Source organism: Pan troglodytes, chromosome 5 (assembly GCF_028858775.2).
Source record: "Pan troglodytes isolate AG18354 chromosome 5, NHGRI_mPanTro3-v2.0_pri, whole genome shotgun sequence".
Lineage (NCBI taxonomy): Eukaryota > Metazoa > Chordata > Mammalia > Primates > Hominidae > Pan > Pan troglodytes.
Window position 1 is genome coordinate 49,135,320 of NC_072403.2, and position 16,982 is coordinate 49,152,301.

General features: G+C 54.1%; 1 protein-coding gene across 2 annotated transcripts in view; it reads left to right on the forward strand.

Annotated features, from left to right (window-relative positions):
• The first annotated feature begins 2,218 nt into the window (after positions 1-2,218).
• Positions 2,219-16,982, forward strand: part of TTBK1 (tau tubulin kinase 1) — a 44,803-nt gene continuing 30,039 nt past the window's right edge. Inside the window, exons 1-10 of one of the 2 annotated variants that reach the window (XM_016955558.3) lie at positions 2,219-2,459; positions 5,367-5,528; positions 11,513-11,660; positions 12,065-12,138; positions 12,342-12,482; positions 13,320-13,424; positions 13,821-13,886; positions 14,324-14,416; positions 14,503-14,628; positions 16,587-16,741. In XM_016955558.3, coding sequence (XP_016811047.2) covers positions 5,421-5,528; positions 11,513-11,660; positions 12,065-12,138; positions 12,342-12,482; positions 13,320-13,424; positions 13,821-13,886; positions 14,324-14,416; positions 14,503-14,628; positions 16,587-16,741 — 1,016 coding nt within the window. In that variant the 5' untranslated portion in view covers positions 2,219-2,459; positions 5,367-5,420. The remainder of the gene's footprint in view (positions 2,460-5,366; positions 5,529-11,512; positions 11,661-12,064; positions 12,139-12,341; positions 12,483-13,319; positions 13,425-13,820; positions 13,887-14,323; positions 14,417-14,502; positions 14,629-16,586; positions 16,742-16,982) is intronic. The other variant, XM_054685837.2, reaches the window with a different exon arrangement.

The following is a 16,982-nucleotide window of genomic DNA, read 5'->3' on the forward strand; positions in this document are numbered from 1 at the left end:
GAAGGCAAGGTTGCATGGAAGGGGAAGTTGAGCTCTGATATAGTCTCAATAGAAGCCTCAGCTGTCCCTATTAATTTTGAAAATAGGATATCCCTTCAGAGCTGTCCCCAGTTGAAGCAAGGGGGTCAGGCCTTTATACTCATCAACTGGATGTGGGATGTCCCAGGAAGGGGGTATGATCTTGGATGAGGCAGCTCCCTTGGCCAAGGGCAATTCCCAGAGAACAAGTCAGCTGAAAGCAGTCAGCCTTCAACATCTCATATCTGGGAGAATAAGCACCTACATTCTGGAGGGAGATCTGAATGGCTCTCCACAGTATCCACTACACTTCCAAAAACCAAATGGATAAAATCTAATCTTCTTAGCACTGCACACAAGATCCTTCATGATCTTGCACACGCCCGCCCCAGCCTCATCTCATGCTGTCTTCTCAGCCTGGAAGTCTCTTTCATGCTCTGCCCTGGTCCCACTTGTCTGTTGGCAAACTTCTACTAATTCTACTAATTCCTCAAATTACAGTTGAATGTACCTCCTCCAAGAAGCCTTCCCTGACTACTCTTGCAGGCTCAATGATCTTTCCTCCCAATGTGGTGATTAGAACCATGGACTCCAGAGCCAGGGACTGAATTCCAGCTCTGCCACTTTCTAGCTGTGTAACCCAATGCATATTACTTAACCTGTCTGTATCTTAGTTTCCTCATCTATAAAACAAGGGATAACAATAGTACTCTTACTTCATAGGGTTGTCATCAGGATTAAAGCAATTAACATATGTAAAGTTAGAGTAGTATCTGGCAGAAGTAAATAACTGCTGCAATTGTTGTTGTTGTTGTTGTTATTATTGAGACAGAGTCTCGCTCTGTCATCCAGGCTGGCATGCAGTAGCATAATCACGGCTCACTGCAGTGTTGACCTCCTGGGCTCAAGAAATCCTCCCCCCTCAGCCTCCCGAGTAGCTGGGACTGCAGGTGCACACCACCACACCCAACTAATTTTTAAATTTTTTGTACAGATGAGGTCTCACTATGTTGCCCAGGCCAGTCTTGAACTCCCGGGCTCAAGCGATCCTGCTGCCTTGGTCCCCCAAAGTGTTGGGATTATAGGCATGAGCCATTGCACTTGGCCCATTGTTGTTGTTATTATTATTGAAGTTGCTCTGATGCATTTGTTGAAGGCATTAAGGAAGGAAAGAACTGGCTGGGCACAATGGCTCATGCCTGTAATCCCAGAAATTTGGGAGGCCAAGGTGGGCAGATGGCTTTGAGCTCAGGAATTCAAGACCAGCGTGGGGAACATGGTGAAACCCCGTCTCTACAAAAAATACAAAAATTAGCCGGGGATAGTGGCTCATGCCTGTAGTCTCAAATATTTGGGAGGCTGAGGCTGGAGACTCGCTTGAGTCCAGGAAGCAGAGGTTGCAATAAACTGAGACTGTGCCACTGCACTCCAGCCTGGGCAGCAGAGTGAGACCCTGTTTCAAAAAAAAACAAAAAAAAAAAAAGGAAGAAACTGAAAGAGACAGGCGGCATGCAGAATTTGTTGTTCAAGGAATGTTGGAATGTTGAGTTGTTGAGTAACCCAACATGTCAGAAGGGGAGTAATGGCCTTATGGGTCCATGTTGGGAAGATGTTTTGATGTTACAGTAAAGAGTGTCCATCTTATTTGGTAAGCAGTAAAAACCAATGGCAGAGTTTGTCCACAAATGAAAGAAAGGGCCAAAGAAAGAGAGACACAGATTGAGCCAAAAGATAAAGCATATAGGTGGTGAGGTGAGAATTGCACATGACGGGTGGTGGGTGCGAGTGTGGGATGGTCCCAGAAGTGGTGGGTGATGGGGACGTATGGGAGGATGGGTACAGGAGAGGGGGATGAGTTGAGAGGAAGGCGATATAAACATGTAGAGGATGGAGTGGGGAATCAGGCGAGACTGATGGGTCAGGTGAGGAATTTTAGACATGCTGGGAGTGGGGAAGATAAAGGGTGATGGAGACAGGTGAGTTTTATGGGAACAGGTAAGGAGTGATGGGGCTGTGCTGGGAGATGGAGTCAAGCGAGTGGCAGAGAGCTGTAAGGAGAACCTGAGAGCTGGAGCGGGACAGCCAGAGAGTCCCAGGGCTGGAGGAGAGCGGAGCGGGGCCGTCGGAACGTGATGTCAGAGGAGGAGCCGTGATGTCAGAGCGGGCGGCGGGCGGTGATGTCAGGGCTGGTGCTGATGCTGGCGGCGCGGTGCATTGTGGGCAGCTCCCCGCTCTGCCGCTGCCGCCGCCGTCGCCCAAGGAGGATCGGGGCCGGGCCGGGCCGGGATGATCCGGGTCGGAAGGCCGCCGCCGCCGGAGGGAGTGGGTCACCCAACGCCGCACTGAGCCGCCCCCGCCCCGCCCCGGCCCCGGGGGATGCGCCGCCCGGAGCTGCTGCCTCCGCCGCCGCCGCAGCCGCAGCCGCAGCGGGCACAGAGCAGGTGAGGCGGGGCGGGGCGGGCTGGGGTCGGGGCGGGGGCTCCTTCGTGGGCTCAGGGGGCTCCGCCTGGCTCGCCTCCCAGCGCAGCCTTCTTGGGCTCCCCTCCGCGCTGCCGTCGCCGCCCGCTGGGCTGGGACGCTGGCCTACACCGCCTGGGCCGCGCCGAGGCCTGGAGCCGCTCCCTGTCCCCAGCACACAGACCTCCCTCCCCAACCCGTCCTCCGGGCACTTTGCTCCTCCCCACTCACCTCCGTCCCCTGTCCCCATGGCTTCACCCCTGGCTCTCCTGTCATCCCTGACGAATCATTCGGCTGTCTCCGTAACCTCCCTCCCTGTCCTCAGTCCCTCCATGCCTCCCACCTGCCTTCTTACCTACTTCCTCACCCCCTCAACTGTGCCTAGAGATTCCTCCCATGGTCCTATCTCTTCCTTGCCTGTCATCATTATCTCTCACGGGTCTCTATCCTACCCACTCCCCTCCTCTGATCCTGTCGCTCCTCATCCCTGCCATTCCCCTCTGCCTCCCTCCACACCTCTTTCACCTGTTCCCATCACCCCTCGCTAGTCTCCATCACCTCTCCTTACCTGGGCTCCCAGATTCCCACACACACCTGCTGACACCTTGCAGAGTTACACATCAACACTTGTATTTACAGGTCATGATGAGCTCCCACCAGTTCCACGTACCCCTGTGTACCATCACTGGCCCCACATGCTCCTACCTGCACTCTCTGACAGATATTCATACAAACTCCTGCATAAGCCCTCGCCTTCACCATGCGCCCATGCCCCCATGTGCACATAGGGGTCTGAGGCGGCAGTAACGGGGCAGCCAAGTGTCCCATGTTTGTATCATCCAACCCAGTCTCAGCTGAGCATAGTCCTCAGACACAGAGAGAAGGAGGGTGGAGAGGGAGAAGCAGGTAACCCTCATTTATCTTCCTGGCTCCACTCTTCCTTCTCTTGCCTCATCTGTTTCTTTTTGGTTTGCTCATCTATAAAATGAGAGCAGGACACAAATTTTCCTTATCAACCTAACAGATCCACTGTCCCAGGACTGGAAAGCCCACCAGAGTTCACCCAGTTTAGCTTCTGAAGGCCCCCCTCCCACCAGTTCAATTGCTTCTTCAGTCTTGTCCTCAACCTGTCTCCTCCACCTTTATTCTAGAACCCCCATCCCTACCTCTCCCTTCATCCTGCCATTGCCCTCACTGCCCTTCAAATTCCTGATGCCCCATATCCCACTTTGGCAGAAAGAGGGAAGTCCTGATGCTCTGAAGTTGTAAGGATTGGAGGAAACAGCTCAGCTTAGGCACTTGAAGAAAGAGAAAAGGAGTGGCAGCGTCCCTCCCCATGAAGATCCCTTCTCCATATGTCCACCATGGCCCATCATGAATTGGAAGGTGGTTTCCACACCTCCACGTCCCACCCTGTCCCCTATGGCAGGATGTCTAGATGCAAGAGCCCTGGGAAGTTATTTCATCCCAAGGAAAGGTGGGTTTATGTAGTTTCTACCCCATCTATACATCTCTTTAGCCACCTTCCTCCCCCGACCCGCAACCCCCAAACCCCAGCCTAAGTAACTTCCCTCTTTCTCTATTTGTGACTCTCCAGGGTCATTGTGAGGGCACGGTAGTGTGCTTCTAAAAAGTGTGAGGGAAAGAGAAGAGGAAAATATCCTGGTTCCAAATCCTGTCCTGGGTTGGCAGAAATCTCAGAAAGTCATGTCTTCTGGCCCCTTGCCTACACACATGCATATCACACACAGACACAAAACACACACAAGAACACACAGATACAGAGATACATGTAGAAAAGCACACAGACACACAGAAAAGATAGACAAAGAAAGACACACAAAGAAACATACACACACAGAAGGATACATGCACAGATACACACACAGACATACACACATGCACACATGGGCATTTCTCCAGTAACATGTGCCTGTCTTTCCCAACCCCCGCCATTGGGAAACTCTCCCGGATATCCAAGTTCTACCTGTCCTAATTCGAGGAGAGATGTGTTCTTTCTTGTCGATTCGTAAGCAGACACAGAAAGGTGTGGTCAGAGGCTCTCTCACTCCATGCCCACCCAGACCTGCTGTTCTCTTTCACTTCTCCTGCCTCCTGCTAGGCCCCTTCCATTTTCCTGTCCTCCCCAGTTCAGCCCACTTCTGTCCCTCTGGAGTGGCCACAAGGTTGCTGTCTATCTGAAATCCATGTCTTGAGTCCATCACCTGTGTTCACCCCATCTCTTATATCCTGACCTCCCAACCCCATGGCTGTGTCAGTGGGTTCAGCTCACCCTGAGAAAGGTGTATGATTCTCAGCACCTCCATCCCCCTCAGTTAACACCACCCTCAAGGGGCTTTAGTGCCTCCCCTCATTTTCTTGATTACCACATCTCCCAGGGCTGATTAGCAGGTCACTTTGGTGTGGGTGTCCCATGGGTCACCCCTTGGGTAGCAGGTCTTCCCTTTTCACTAAGCCTCTGTTGCACAGCTCCATGGACATTTTGTGGCACAGGGACTCCCCTAAGGGGGAGCCAAAGCCCAGGCCTCCCCTACAAGGGAAAGGGTCCCAGTCTGGTATGCCCCCTTGGTCAGCAAGTCTTCCTGGCATCAGTTAGAGTATGTCTCTTTCCCCTCGGCCTGTTCACTGTCATTTTCCTCTTCTTCATTGGTCAACATGTGTGTCCTGTTGCTGATTTTAAACATCTCTAGTTTGTAGTCTGTATCTCCCTTGCACTGGCCTTTATACAATCTTTCCCCTGGTAACTCCTGGAGCATCTGTCCAGTGGGGCCAGGAAGAATGCAGAGCAGGAGTGGAGCTCCTCTCCTCCATATCTGCCAGGTGGTCCTGGGTCCGCAGCCCGCCCTCACAGCCCCTCCTCACTCCCCTAGGTAGATGGCCCCCTCAGGGCAGGCCCGGCGGACACCCCTCCCTCTGGCTGGCGGATGCAGTGCCTAGCGGCCGCCCTTAAGGACGAAACCAACATGAGTGGGGGAGGGGAGCAGGCCGACATCCTGCCGGCCAACTACGTGGTCAAGGATCGCTGGAAGGTGGTGAGTGAGTGACCCGGCGGGACAGAGGGAGGGTAGCGGGGAGGGAGGCGAGGACCTGGAGACTTGTTAAAACCGGTGCCCTCCGCTCCCCTACCCTAAGAGGGAGGTGCTTCTAAGCTCATTTGCATACTGCTTGCAGGTCATTATTTTTGCCAACACGTGTGGACAATAGCTTTCTCCCAGTGCCCTCTCTCGAGCCCCGCCCTCTCTCACCCCTCTTCCCGCTAGGTCACGTTGGTCAGGCCAAGCCCGGAACAACTCCTGGTTGGATGTCTGGGCAGGAGCTGCAGAGGCCAGTGTGGGGAGGAGGAAGAGGGGTGGGGGAGGGAGCTTTTTCTCTGACGGACCTTGGAGAAGGGCAGTGGACGAGCATGTGTCCCTCCGCTTCCGCAGAGGACGGAAAGGCTTGGGTTTGGGGAAAGAGGCCCTGCAGGCTGCTCCCGCCGCACCCGCACTCCATCTTCTCCATCCAGCCTCCTCCCCTCGCCGGGTCCTGCGGCAGGTGCAGCACGGCGAGACTCCATCTCCCGGCGTGCCCTGCTCCTCCAGCCCGGGGCTTCGGGCTGCTCGGCCTGCTGGGAGTTGTAGTCTCAGCCTCCTCGGGAGCCGGGCCTGCCTCGGAGGGGGCGCGTGAGGGCTGGGGGAATGATAGTATTTGGGGAGCGAGACCTACTGTAAATCACCTCCCTTTTTCCGTCACTTAATAGCGCTCTGGTGTCCTCTTATTATTGTGGGGGCAGGATAATGTGGGGCAGACTGTGGGCGGCAGTGTGGGGAAACCCGTGTGTGAGCCTGTGGGACTGCACCGGAGTGGGGAGCCAGGGGGAGGGGAGGGAGAACAACAGAGGTCAGGTACACTCCTGACCTCTGAGTCGTGTGTGTGTGCGTGTGTGTGTGCGTGTGTGCTTGGCGCGTGTGCGCACCCGCGTGCTTTAGTGGGGAGGCTCAGTTCACGGGAGTGCGGGGTTGGAGAGGAGGGTGAGGCCCGGGTGCAGGCGGGTCTCCACGGCAACAGCCACCGGCCGTGCAAGTCCCCTAGAAACCTAGAAAGAGGCAACGGTGGCGACGTTTTCAGAGATGTCTCTGGGACTGGGGGTTGGGAGTGGAAGGGATGAAGAGGAGGAGACTTCTAGGGGTCCCCAAGGGATGAGGAAAGGGGCTGTTTATGTCCCAGAGGGGGGACTTCCTGAGAGGGAGAGTACAGAAATAGGGGGAGGAAGAGCCAGGGCAGTAATAAAAGGAACGAGGGTCTGGCGAAGACAGGAGTGTTCCTCCGAAACCTCGGGGCCCCTGGCACCGGAGCTTAGTTTCTGGCGGATTGGAGGCAGAATGACATTTGCACTGAAGTGGTGAGGAAAAGACAGTTTTTACACACATGTTGAGTTTAGGCTGGAACTTTTTTGTGATTTCTGAGGGAAGGAGTAGAAGATGAGTGGGGAGCGAAATGGAGCAGGGAGCTGGGGGGAGGGCAAGCATGCCAACCTCTCCTCACCTCCGACCCCCACCCCTGGAGTGTTAGAGAGGGTGAGGGGCCACATGCTTCCCTTCAGCCTGTTCCAAGTGAGGATGGCACTGAGGTGGGAGGCAGAGCTCAGGAACCAAGGCAAACTGCCCATAGATCTTGGTGGCCAGAAGAAAAAGGGGGTCAGTGGCACTAGATGTGGCATTTAAAAATAAATACGTGGACCAGGCATGGTGGCCCACACCTGTAATCCCAGCACTTTGGGAGGTTGAGGTGGGAGGATCACTTGGGGTCACGAGTTCGAGACCAGGCTGGCCAACACGGTGAAACCTCATCTCTACTAAAAATACAAAAATTAGCCGGGTGTGGCAGTGGGCGCCTGTAATCCCAGCTACCTGGGAGGCTGAGGCAGGAGAATCACTTGAACCTGGAAGGCAGAGGTTGCAGTGAACTGAGATCATGCCATTGCACCCCAGCCTGGGCGACAGAGCAAGACTCCTCCTCTAAATAAATAAATAAATCCTCAATACTTGGCAGGCTGAGGCAGGAGGATCGCTTGAGCCCAGGAGTTCAAATCCAGCTTGGTCAACCTGTCTCTAAAAACATAAAATAATAACATCTTATTCATCTTGAGGGGTGCTTCTCAGAATCAGAATAGCAAACAATAATAGTAATAATGACTTAGTATTTGTTTTGAGCATTCACTGTTGCCAGGCATTGTGCAAAATGCCTCATGTGCATTATCTCAAGAACTTACCAAGTAGATTTGTATTCCCATTTATTAATCCCATTTCACAGGTGTGGAAACTGAGGAAATTGCTTAGCTAATTTGCCAAATTTCCATGACTAGTAGGTGTCATGGGCTGATTCTTGTCAGGTCTGTCTGACAAGAATCAGCCCATCCAAGAATCAGGACCACTGAGCTGAAGAAACCTTTGTGACCAATTCTAGTCCAACTCTATTCATTTCACAGAGGAGGAAGAGTGGAGGCTCAGAGAGTTTAAGAAACTCACCCCAGGTTACCCAGAGCTGGCCAAGAAACCAGGTCTCCTTCCTCCCAAGGACCAGTGCTGATCCTATTGTGTCATATTTCTCCTCTAGTTTAGGGAGGTCCTTCAGCAGGGGCTGAGATCATGTAAAATTTAGCAGGAGTGGAGAAAAGGGAGACTGAGAGAATATTCCTATTACTGGACTGTGGGCAGGGCCACATTGTGACTTTCATGGGCCCCTTCCTCCATAACAAAGCACTTAAAATTGTATTTTATGACTGCATTGGTATAAAGAGGAATATATTAATATTATATACTAGATTGTTCTCTTTGACCTAAAGGTTCATTTTTTTTCCCTGATGATTTTTTTTTAATTTTATTTTTTTGAGACAGGGTCTCACTCTGTCGCCCAGGCTCAAGTGCAGTGATGAGATCTCGGCTCACTGCAACCTCTGCCTCCCAGATTCAAGCAATTCTTATGCCTCAGCCTCTTGAGTAGTTGGGATTACAGGCACCCGCCACCACACCTGGCTAATTTTTGTATTTTTAGTAGAGATGGGGTTTCACCATGTTGGCCAGGCTGATCTCAAACTCCTGACCTCAAGTCATCCACCCACCTCAGCCTCCCAAAGTACTGGGATTACAGGCGTGAGGCACCATGCCTGGCCTCCCTTATGATTTTAAAAGAAATTAAAACATTTTCATGGACCCCCTAAAGGTATCGGGGCCTAGTCACTGTGTCTCATGGATAAGTCAGCCCTAGCTGTGGTGCAAGGGAGAAGGGATGTTGGTGGAGTGGGTGGTGAAGATACCCAGTTCCCTGTCTTATGGAGGTTCCATAATGGGTGGGGGGTGGGTGTGGAAGAAGGGGTGTAAAGAAGGAGAAATAGGTTCTGCTGGGAAATGAAGGTGGTAGAGAAATACCCTAGGGCACCCTAGGAAATTGGGAAGTAGGTGTCATAAATGTCTTGGCTGTCCCGAGCCTTCCTGACTTATCTCTAGCAATGATTTCGGAGCCTGGCAGATCTGGGCTTGAATCTCAGCACTCACACTTTTAATGTTGATGGGTCCACAGTTTCTGTAACATTATGGATTCTGCATTTGATTGCCTGGGTTTAAATGAAAACTGCCTGGCTTTGCTTTTTTTTTTTTTTTTTTTTTTTTTTTTTAAGATGGAGTTTCTCTCTTGTTGTCCAGGCTGGAGTGCAATGGCGTAATCTCAGCTCACTGCAGCCTCCGCTTCCCCGGTTCAAGTGATTCTCCTGCCTCAGCATCCCAGGTAGCTGGGATTACAGGCGCCCGCCACCACGCCCCACTAATGTTTTGTAGTTTTAAATAGAGACAGGGTTTCGCCATGTTGGCCAAGCTGGGCTCAAACTCCTGGCCTCAGGTGATCCAACCACTTCAGCCTCCCAAAGTGCTGAGATTACAGGCGGGAGCCACCGCGCCTGGACCTGGCTTTGCTATTAACTAGCAGTGTGATGTGGGGCAAGGTATTGCATTTCCCATGCCTCAGTTCTCCTTCTGTGCAAAATGGGGAATCACATGACCTTCCTCACCTGTGTTGCCAGGAGCCTTTGGGGATTAACTGAGATGACATTTGTGAGACCAAGATGCGGTTTTCCCCTCGCCTTTGCCCTTTCCTCTGTTCTCGCACAAGCAAACCTTAAAGGAATCTAGAAGATATTCGCATCTCCCCAGAGTTTAAAGTACCCCAGAGGCAGACATGCCGTTGTTTCCCGTTAGTCTGAGTCTGTCCCCTCCTGGCTCTGAGATCCTGCCTTTAAATTTCGTCTCTAAGAGAAAGGAATTCTGGTTTCTCACTGTTCTTCCTCCTTCCTCTTTCCCTGTCTCCTTCCCAGACACAAGCACCTTGAAGTTCCCACCCAGCATTCTGCTTCTTTTCCATATCTTCCCTTCCTGCTCCTGTCTCTTTCTGGAGTGAGTTCAATGGTAACCTGGGAACTCCCAGCCCTCCAGCTCCGCCTGGTCTTCCTCCCTCCATCCCGCAGTGTCAATCACCACTAAACAATCACAAGTCATCTGGGTACTGAACAGACGTTCGGGGCGGGTTCAGAGATGCAGGAGGCTGAGCGGCCAGAGTCTGCTGGTTGATCAGAGTCGCAAGCCAGCAGGACAGAATGAGGGTTTGGGAAGGTGCACAGAGCGGACAGGCCCCCAGTGAGGCAGCTCCCCGAGGGGGTGAGCATCAAGCTCTCCATCCTTCTTTCTTTTTCTTTTTTCAGTGGACCTCCTCTGAGGTCATGTACATCTTTCTAAAACCAAACCAGTCTCAGCTTGGAACTCGGCACCTTCTCCCTGCTCCCCATGCCTGCCAGCAGAGCCCTCACCCTCCAGGACCCCCGGGCCTCTGAGCTGAAATGATTTTGAGCCCCTCCCCAGAACTCAGCTTTGCTCGGCTCCCTGCCAGCTCTTCCTTCACTTTATTGAGGTTCTCCTCCCCGCCTTTCTCACGCCTGCTTTGGGAGGCTGGAGGGGGAAGACGAGAGGGTCAGACCGCTGCTCCATTCCCTCCAGGCGCCGGTCCCACCACGCTCTCACAGTGCCCGCTGCCCTGGAGAGGAGGCTCATCCTGGTTGTGGGCATCTGAACAGGGACCTAGGGAGTGATGTGACGTGAACTTCGGCAGTGAGCATGGGCCGCGAACATCCTTTGCTGAATCCCCTTTTGCCCACATACTCTCTCCTTCTTGTGACTCTTGGGTGGCTGCCAATCCCAGGAAGTGCCGGCTTCCCCAGGGGATCAATCCGCCCTGAGACTGGGAGGTCTGGCAATTGGTTTTCCTTCTGGATAGGGGTCGCTCAGTCTACACAGGGGATGGGGGAACATGATATTTGTTGTCCTTCTAGAGAAGAAAAGGTCAAGGGCGGCCCAGTGTCTCCTCAGAATCCTACATTAGGCTTTCTCCATGTCTATACGGGGTCACAGGTCTTTTACCCTTTCCTGACATCTGGCTCTGTGTGTGTGTGTGTGTGTGTGTGTGTGTGTGTGTGGTTGCTCAGGAGCTGAGCTGTCTGTCCCAGGGCACTAGGAGAGGAGGTGGGGTGCTGATGGGGTGGGGCAAAGAAGAGAGACATGAGGTTCGCCCCTTCAAAGATACCCCCTTCTGGCCAGGCACAGTGGCTCACGCCTGTAATCCCAGCACTTTGGGAGGCCGAGGCAGCTGGATCACCTGAGGTCAGGAGTTTGAGACCAGCCTTGCCAACATGGTGAAACCCTGTCTCTACTAAAAATACAAAAAATTAAGAGGGCATGGTGGTGTGCACCTGTAGTCCCAGCTACTCAGGAGAGTGAGGCGTGAGAATTGTTTGAACACGGGAGGCAGAGGTTGCAGTGAGCCGAGATTGCACCACTGCACTCCAGCCTGGGCGACAAAGTGAGACTCCATCTCAAAAAAAAAAAAAAAAAGATACCCCCCTTCCCCACCAATGAAGGATGCAACCAAGCAGCAGGTGGGATGAGGAGCTGTTCAGCCTGATCCCTGAGCACCCCCTATCCCCTCATCTTCATAGCTGAAAAAGATCGGGGGCGGGGGCTTTGGTGAGATCTACGAGGCCATGGACCTGCTGACCAGGGAGAATGTGGCCCTCAAGGTGGAGTCAGCCCAGCAGCCCAAGCAGGTCCTCAAGATGGAGGTGGCCGTGCTCAAGAAGTTGCAAGGTTCGGGCCTCGGGCAGGGGGATGGGAAGGAAGAGATGATGAAGCCAGGGGCTAAGAGAGGTGATGAGATCAGAAGCTGGGGTGAGGGAGGAGATGTCGTGTGGTAGAGGGAAAAGGGGATGGAGCCAGGAGCTAAGGGGGAGGTGACGGAGCCAGAGTCTAGGAGAGATGGGACCGGGGTCTAAGACAGTGATGGGGCAGGAGGCCGGGTTGGTGATCAAGGAAGTAATCGAGCTGGAGTCTAGGAGACATGATGAGGCTAGGGCCAGGGAGGTGGCAAGACAGGTGCTCACAGGGCCAGCACTGGAGGGACCAGGAATCAAGAGTGCACTAGGAACCCATCTTAGGGTTGGAAATGAGGAAGAAAGAGTAAGAGCTGGAAGACCTATGTCTGTGCCCCTCAGGAAAGGACCATGTGTGCAGGTTCATTGGCTGTGGCAGGAACGAGAAGTTTAACTATGTAGTGATGCAGCTCCAGGTGAGTCCCTGTGGCCCATCCTCGCTCCCCTCTCTAAGAGCTTGGGCTGTGACTCCAGGGTAGGGGAAGGGAAGGTAGACTGTGGCCCTGGGAAAGGGCAGTGGGCACAACCCTTTGGGGTGAGGCTGGGAAGAGTATCACAATGATGGTGTCTGGGATGACGGGTGAGGGTGAGTCTACCCCCCACCTCCACCCCCATGCAGGGCCGGAACCTGGCCGACCTGCGCCGTAGCCAGCCGCGAGGCACCTTCACGCTGAGCACCACATTGCGGCTGGGCAAGCAGATCTTGGAGTCCATTGAGGCCATCCACTCTGTGGGCTTCCTGCACCGTGACATCAAGCCTGTGAGTACTGCCCCCACACGCCTCTCTGTTCCCTCCTCCAGAACACACCCCTAATTCTTTCCCTGGGTCTCCTGGTTTCTCCTCTGCAACCATGGTTGGGACTTGTGATGGGACAGCCTCTTCTCCCCAAGCCCCTCCTGCTCTCCTTCCCAGGCCCCATCTCTTCCTCTCCCCTGCTCCCCAGGAGCATGCACCCCTGCCTGCCCCTCGGCCATGGCCAGGCCTCTCCTCTGTTCTTCCCTTCTGTTCCTTATCCCTTGCCCCTGACCTGACAGTTCTGGAACCTAGGAAGGTGAAGGGGCTGGGAAAGGATGGAGGGATCGAGGGAAGGGGACTGAGGGGCTGGGGCTTGGCAAGGAGTTCCAAGTAGCTGATTTTGTGGCATCTTGAATATTTGTGCTAGGAAAAAATCTCCAACTTAAAGAGATGAAAACTGAGGCCCAGAAAGGTTAGTTGAAAGGCTCAAGGCCACCCAGCAGGCCTGCTGCCTTAGGCAGCCACACCAGTTACACCAAATCACATTGCCTTGCTGGGGAGTCCCAAAAATGTGGAGCTGTACAGACGTGGCTGAGTCACCACTTGCTGTGTAATCTCAGAGATGCTTCCTAAGCTCTTTGACCTTTAGTTTCCTCATCTCTAAAATGGGGATGATCACACCCACCCCTCAGATGAGAGGCTGTGACCTGGTGCACACATGTGAATACTGACATTTCCTTGCGGGCGAGTGAATGTGGGGCTGAAAGCCCTTCACCAGCTGCAGAGCTGTTTCTTGGTGCCCCTTGAGGTGGCCCAGCTGGGGTTGGGGCCCCCAGAGCTCACAGCTGCTGTCTCCCCCAGTCAAACTTTGCCATGGGCAGGCTGCCCTCCACCTACAGGAAGTGCTATATGCTGGACTTCGGGCTGGCCCGGCAGTACACCAACACCACGGGGGATGTGCGGCCCGTGAGTACCGTCGGGGCGGGGAGGACAGTGGAGGACTCCCCCCTACTCCCAGATCTGGGGACCCTTCACCCACTTTTCTTACAGCTGCCTAAGCTGGCCTGGCCTTGTGTTCAGTATCAGCGCCACCCAGCTCTGGGGTCCACACTCGGCCTGTCCCCTCTCGCCGTTAGCCTGTACTCTTGGGGGATGCCACATCCATACCTTGCGATTTTCCTCCCCACTCTGGGCAGGGAGCAGGGTCAGCAGGCGGGTTTAGGACTGGAAGGTCAGAGAGCAGGCCCACCTCCCCAGCCAGGGGAGGTGGTCAGGGTGAAGAGTTAGACTTGGTGGCAGGGTTGAGAGGTGGCTGAGGTGAGGGCATGGTGGGTGACGTTCTTGGTGGTCTCCCTTCTGCAGCCTCGGAATGTGGCCGGGTTTCGAGGAACGGTTCGCTATGCCTCGGTCAATGCCCACAAGAACCGGGTGAGTGGCAAAGCCCGGGATGCAGGATGTGGAGGTGGGAGGGGCAAGGTCGGGGTGCAGTGTGCTGCTGGGGAGGGGTGGGGAGAGGAGAGTGGGGCAGGGGCTGCAATCTGCCACCCCAGAGACCCTGGGCTGGAGGAAGGCCCCTCTGTGGCAGACTCAGTGTCCCCTTCCTCATTTGTTTCGGAAACCCCATCCTCTCTGTTCTCACTACAGACCCCTGTCCGGTGAGGAAGCACACACGGTAGTTTTGGCTGTGGGACTCTGTGGGTGTTGGAGGGTTGGGGATGGAGCTGTGGCCTCAGGGAGACCCCAGTTCTGTCCTTAGGGGCCTGGGTGTCAGGCCTCCCTGACAGATGCCCCTCAGAGAAGGGTCAGCCGCCCATTCCCAGGGAAGGACCTGAGAGCTGCAGGTGACTCCCTCCCCCCACCTCCAGGAGATGGGCCGCCACGACGACCTGTGGTCCCTCTTCTACATGCTAGTGGAGTTTGCGGTGGGCCAGCTGCCCTGGAGGAAGATCAAGGACAAGGTGAGCCCCAGGCAGCTGGGTCTGAGATGGCAGAAGGGGTGTCAGGGCAGCTGGGACTCCATCTCCCTGTGGCCTCTTGCCTCCAGGAACAGGTAGGGATGATCAAGGAGAAGTATGAGCACCGGATGCTGCTGAAGCACATGCCGTCAGAGTTCCACCTCTTCCTGGACCACATTGCCAGCCTCGACTACTTCACCAAGCCCGACTACCAGGTGGGAGCCTGCTACCCTGCCCCCGCTCCCTAGACACCACTCTGTGAGTGACTGTCCCCCAGCAGACCTCGCTCCTGCTGAGGCTCCACAGCCCTGCCTTGTCCTCAAGCCTCTCCCCTTGGTCTTCTAACTGCACTAAAGGCATGTATGCTCTTGTAAACTAGTCACAGCCAAGATTTATCAAGAGCTTACCCTGTTCTCAGTGCTTTTCATGCATTCACTCATTTAAGCTTCCAAGCAAGCCTTTGATGATAATGAATGCTGCTTATATTATTATTCCAGCTCTTTTTTTTTTTTTTTTAGACATAGTCTTGCTCTGTCACCCAGGCTGGAGTGCAGTGGTGTGATATCTGTTCACTGCAACCTCTGCCTCCTGGGTTCAAGCAATTCTTCTGCCTCAGCCTCCCGAGTAGCTGGGACTACAGGCACATGCCACCATGCCCGGCTAATTTGTGTATTTTTAGTTGAGATGGGGTTTCACCATGTTGGCCAGGTGAACTCAAGCTCCTGACCTTTTGATCCACCTGCCTCAGCCTCCCAAGGTGCCGGGATTACAGGTGTGAGCCACTGTGCCCAGCCCCAGCTCTTAACAATTAATGAAGCTGGCCAGTGCGGTGGCTCACACCTGTAATCCCAGCACTTTGGGAGGCCGAGGTGGGCAGATCACTTGAGGTCAGGAGTTCAAGACCAGCCTGGCCAGCATGGTGAAACCCTGTTTCTACTAAAAATACAAAAATTAGCCGGGTGTGGTGGTGGGTACCTGTAATCCCAGCTACTCAGTAGGCTAAAGTGTAAGAATCGCTTGAACTTGGGAGGTGGAGGTTGCAGTGAGCTAAGATTAAACCACAGCACTCCCGCCTGGGTGACAGAGCAAGACTCCATCTCAAACAAACAAATAAACAAAAACAATTAATGAAGCCAAATGCTTTTAAGTACTTTACATGAAAACTCTGCGGGAGGCAAGTGGGATGATCATGCCCATTTCATAGATGAGGGAACTGAGGCCCAATATAGTGGTTAGGAGCAGGGCTGGGCTCAGGCACATCTTCTGACTCCGAGTCCAGGGCTCTTTCCAAGCGTCCATCACCACACCCCATGGGACCCACTGACCCTGATCAGAGAATGGGGGAAACATCAGCAGTGTTCTGCCTGGGATCCACTACGCGCCAGGCACGATGCTGCATACTGTAGGAGCAGAGACAGCCTGAGGCACACAGGATGCACTCAATTAAGCCGGTCCTCTCAGCAGAGAGAAACTGCCCTGTGCTCTGGAGACAGCCAAGCCAGAAGTGGAGTGTTCTGGGGACCTCAGAGGGTCTATAGCTGTCTGCCACCTCCTGAACCCAGGGCCTGGCAGAGACGCCCCCTGATCTTGGCTTAGCCTCATGGGATCCCCAAAGCCACACAGCTGCGAGCACCCCCCAGGCTGGGGCCCTGTGCTGGCTGCTAGGGATGCAGAGTTGACAGATAGGCATGTGGACAATTCAAACTGATGCACTGTGCCCTGTAGGGCAGCTGTATGGTGGAGAGAATTTACAGTGAAGAGAAGGGAAGCTGCAGAGAGGAGAGGATGAGTGGGAGGGGCGCCCCAGCAGAGGGGCAGTCTGTGCAGAGGCAGCACCCCATGCGTGGGTTTGGAAACTCCCAGTGGTTTAGGGTTGCTGACATGGTGGAAATGGCAGAGGAGGTTTGGAGATGGTAACCAGGGGACAGATCTCAGAGGGTTCATGTCCAGTCAGTGGGGCTTAATCCAAGATGATAATTTGCATGTTGATTTGCATATCATGTGCATGTTTTCATTTAAAATCAATGTGCCCTTCTCCTTCCAATGCCCCCTCCAGGCCCATTCCTGTCCTGGAAAGTCCCTGTCTTCCTCCTATGATCCCAGCAACTGCCCCTTCCTCCTGGCTAGCCCCCGGATCACCTCTCTGTCCTCCCATCACCCTCACCCCCTGCAGTTGATCATGTCAGTGTTTGAGAACAGTATGAAGGAGAGGGGCATTGCCGAGAATGAGGCCTTTGACTGGGAGAAGGCAGGCACCGATGCCCTCCTGTCCACGAGCACCTCTACCCCGCCCCAGCAGAACACCCGGCAGACGGCAGCCATGTTTGGGTGAGTCTCAGGAAGGCGAGCCACCAGCCCCTGCCTGGAGCTGTTACCTAAGAGGGCAGGCGGTCCTCTCCTCTCCTCTCTTCCTACCTGGACACACTTGGCTGTCTTTCCTATCCTTAGTGGAGTTCTGGGACTTTGGGAAACTCTGCCACATCTCCACCCTCAATCTGAGCATAGAGTGGGCATCTTCCTCATTTGGAGTTTTTAACCTTAGTGGGTCCCTGGGGGAGCAGGGAACCCT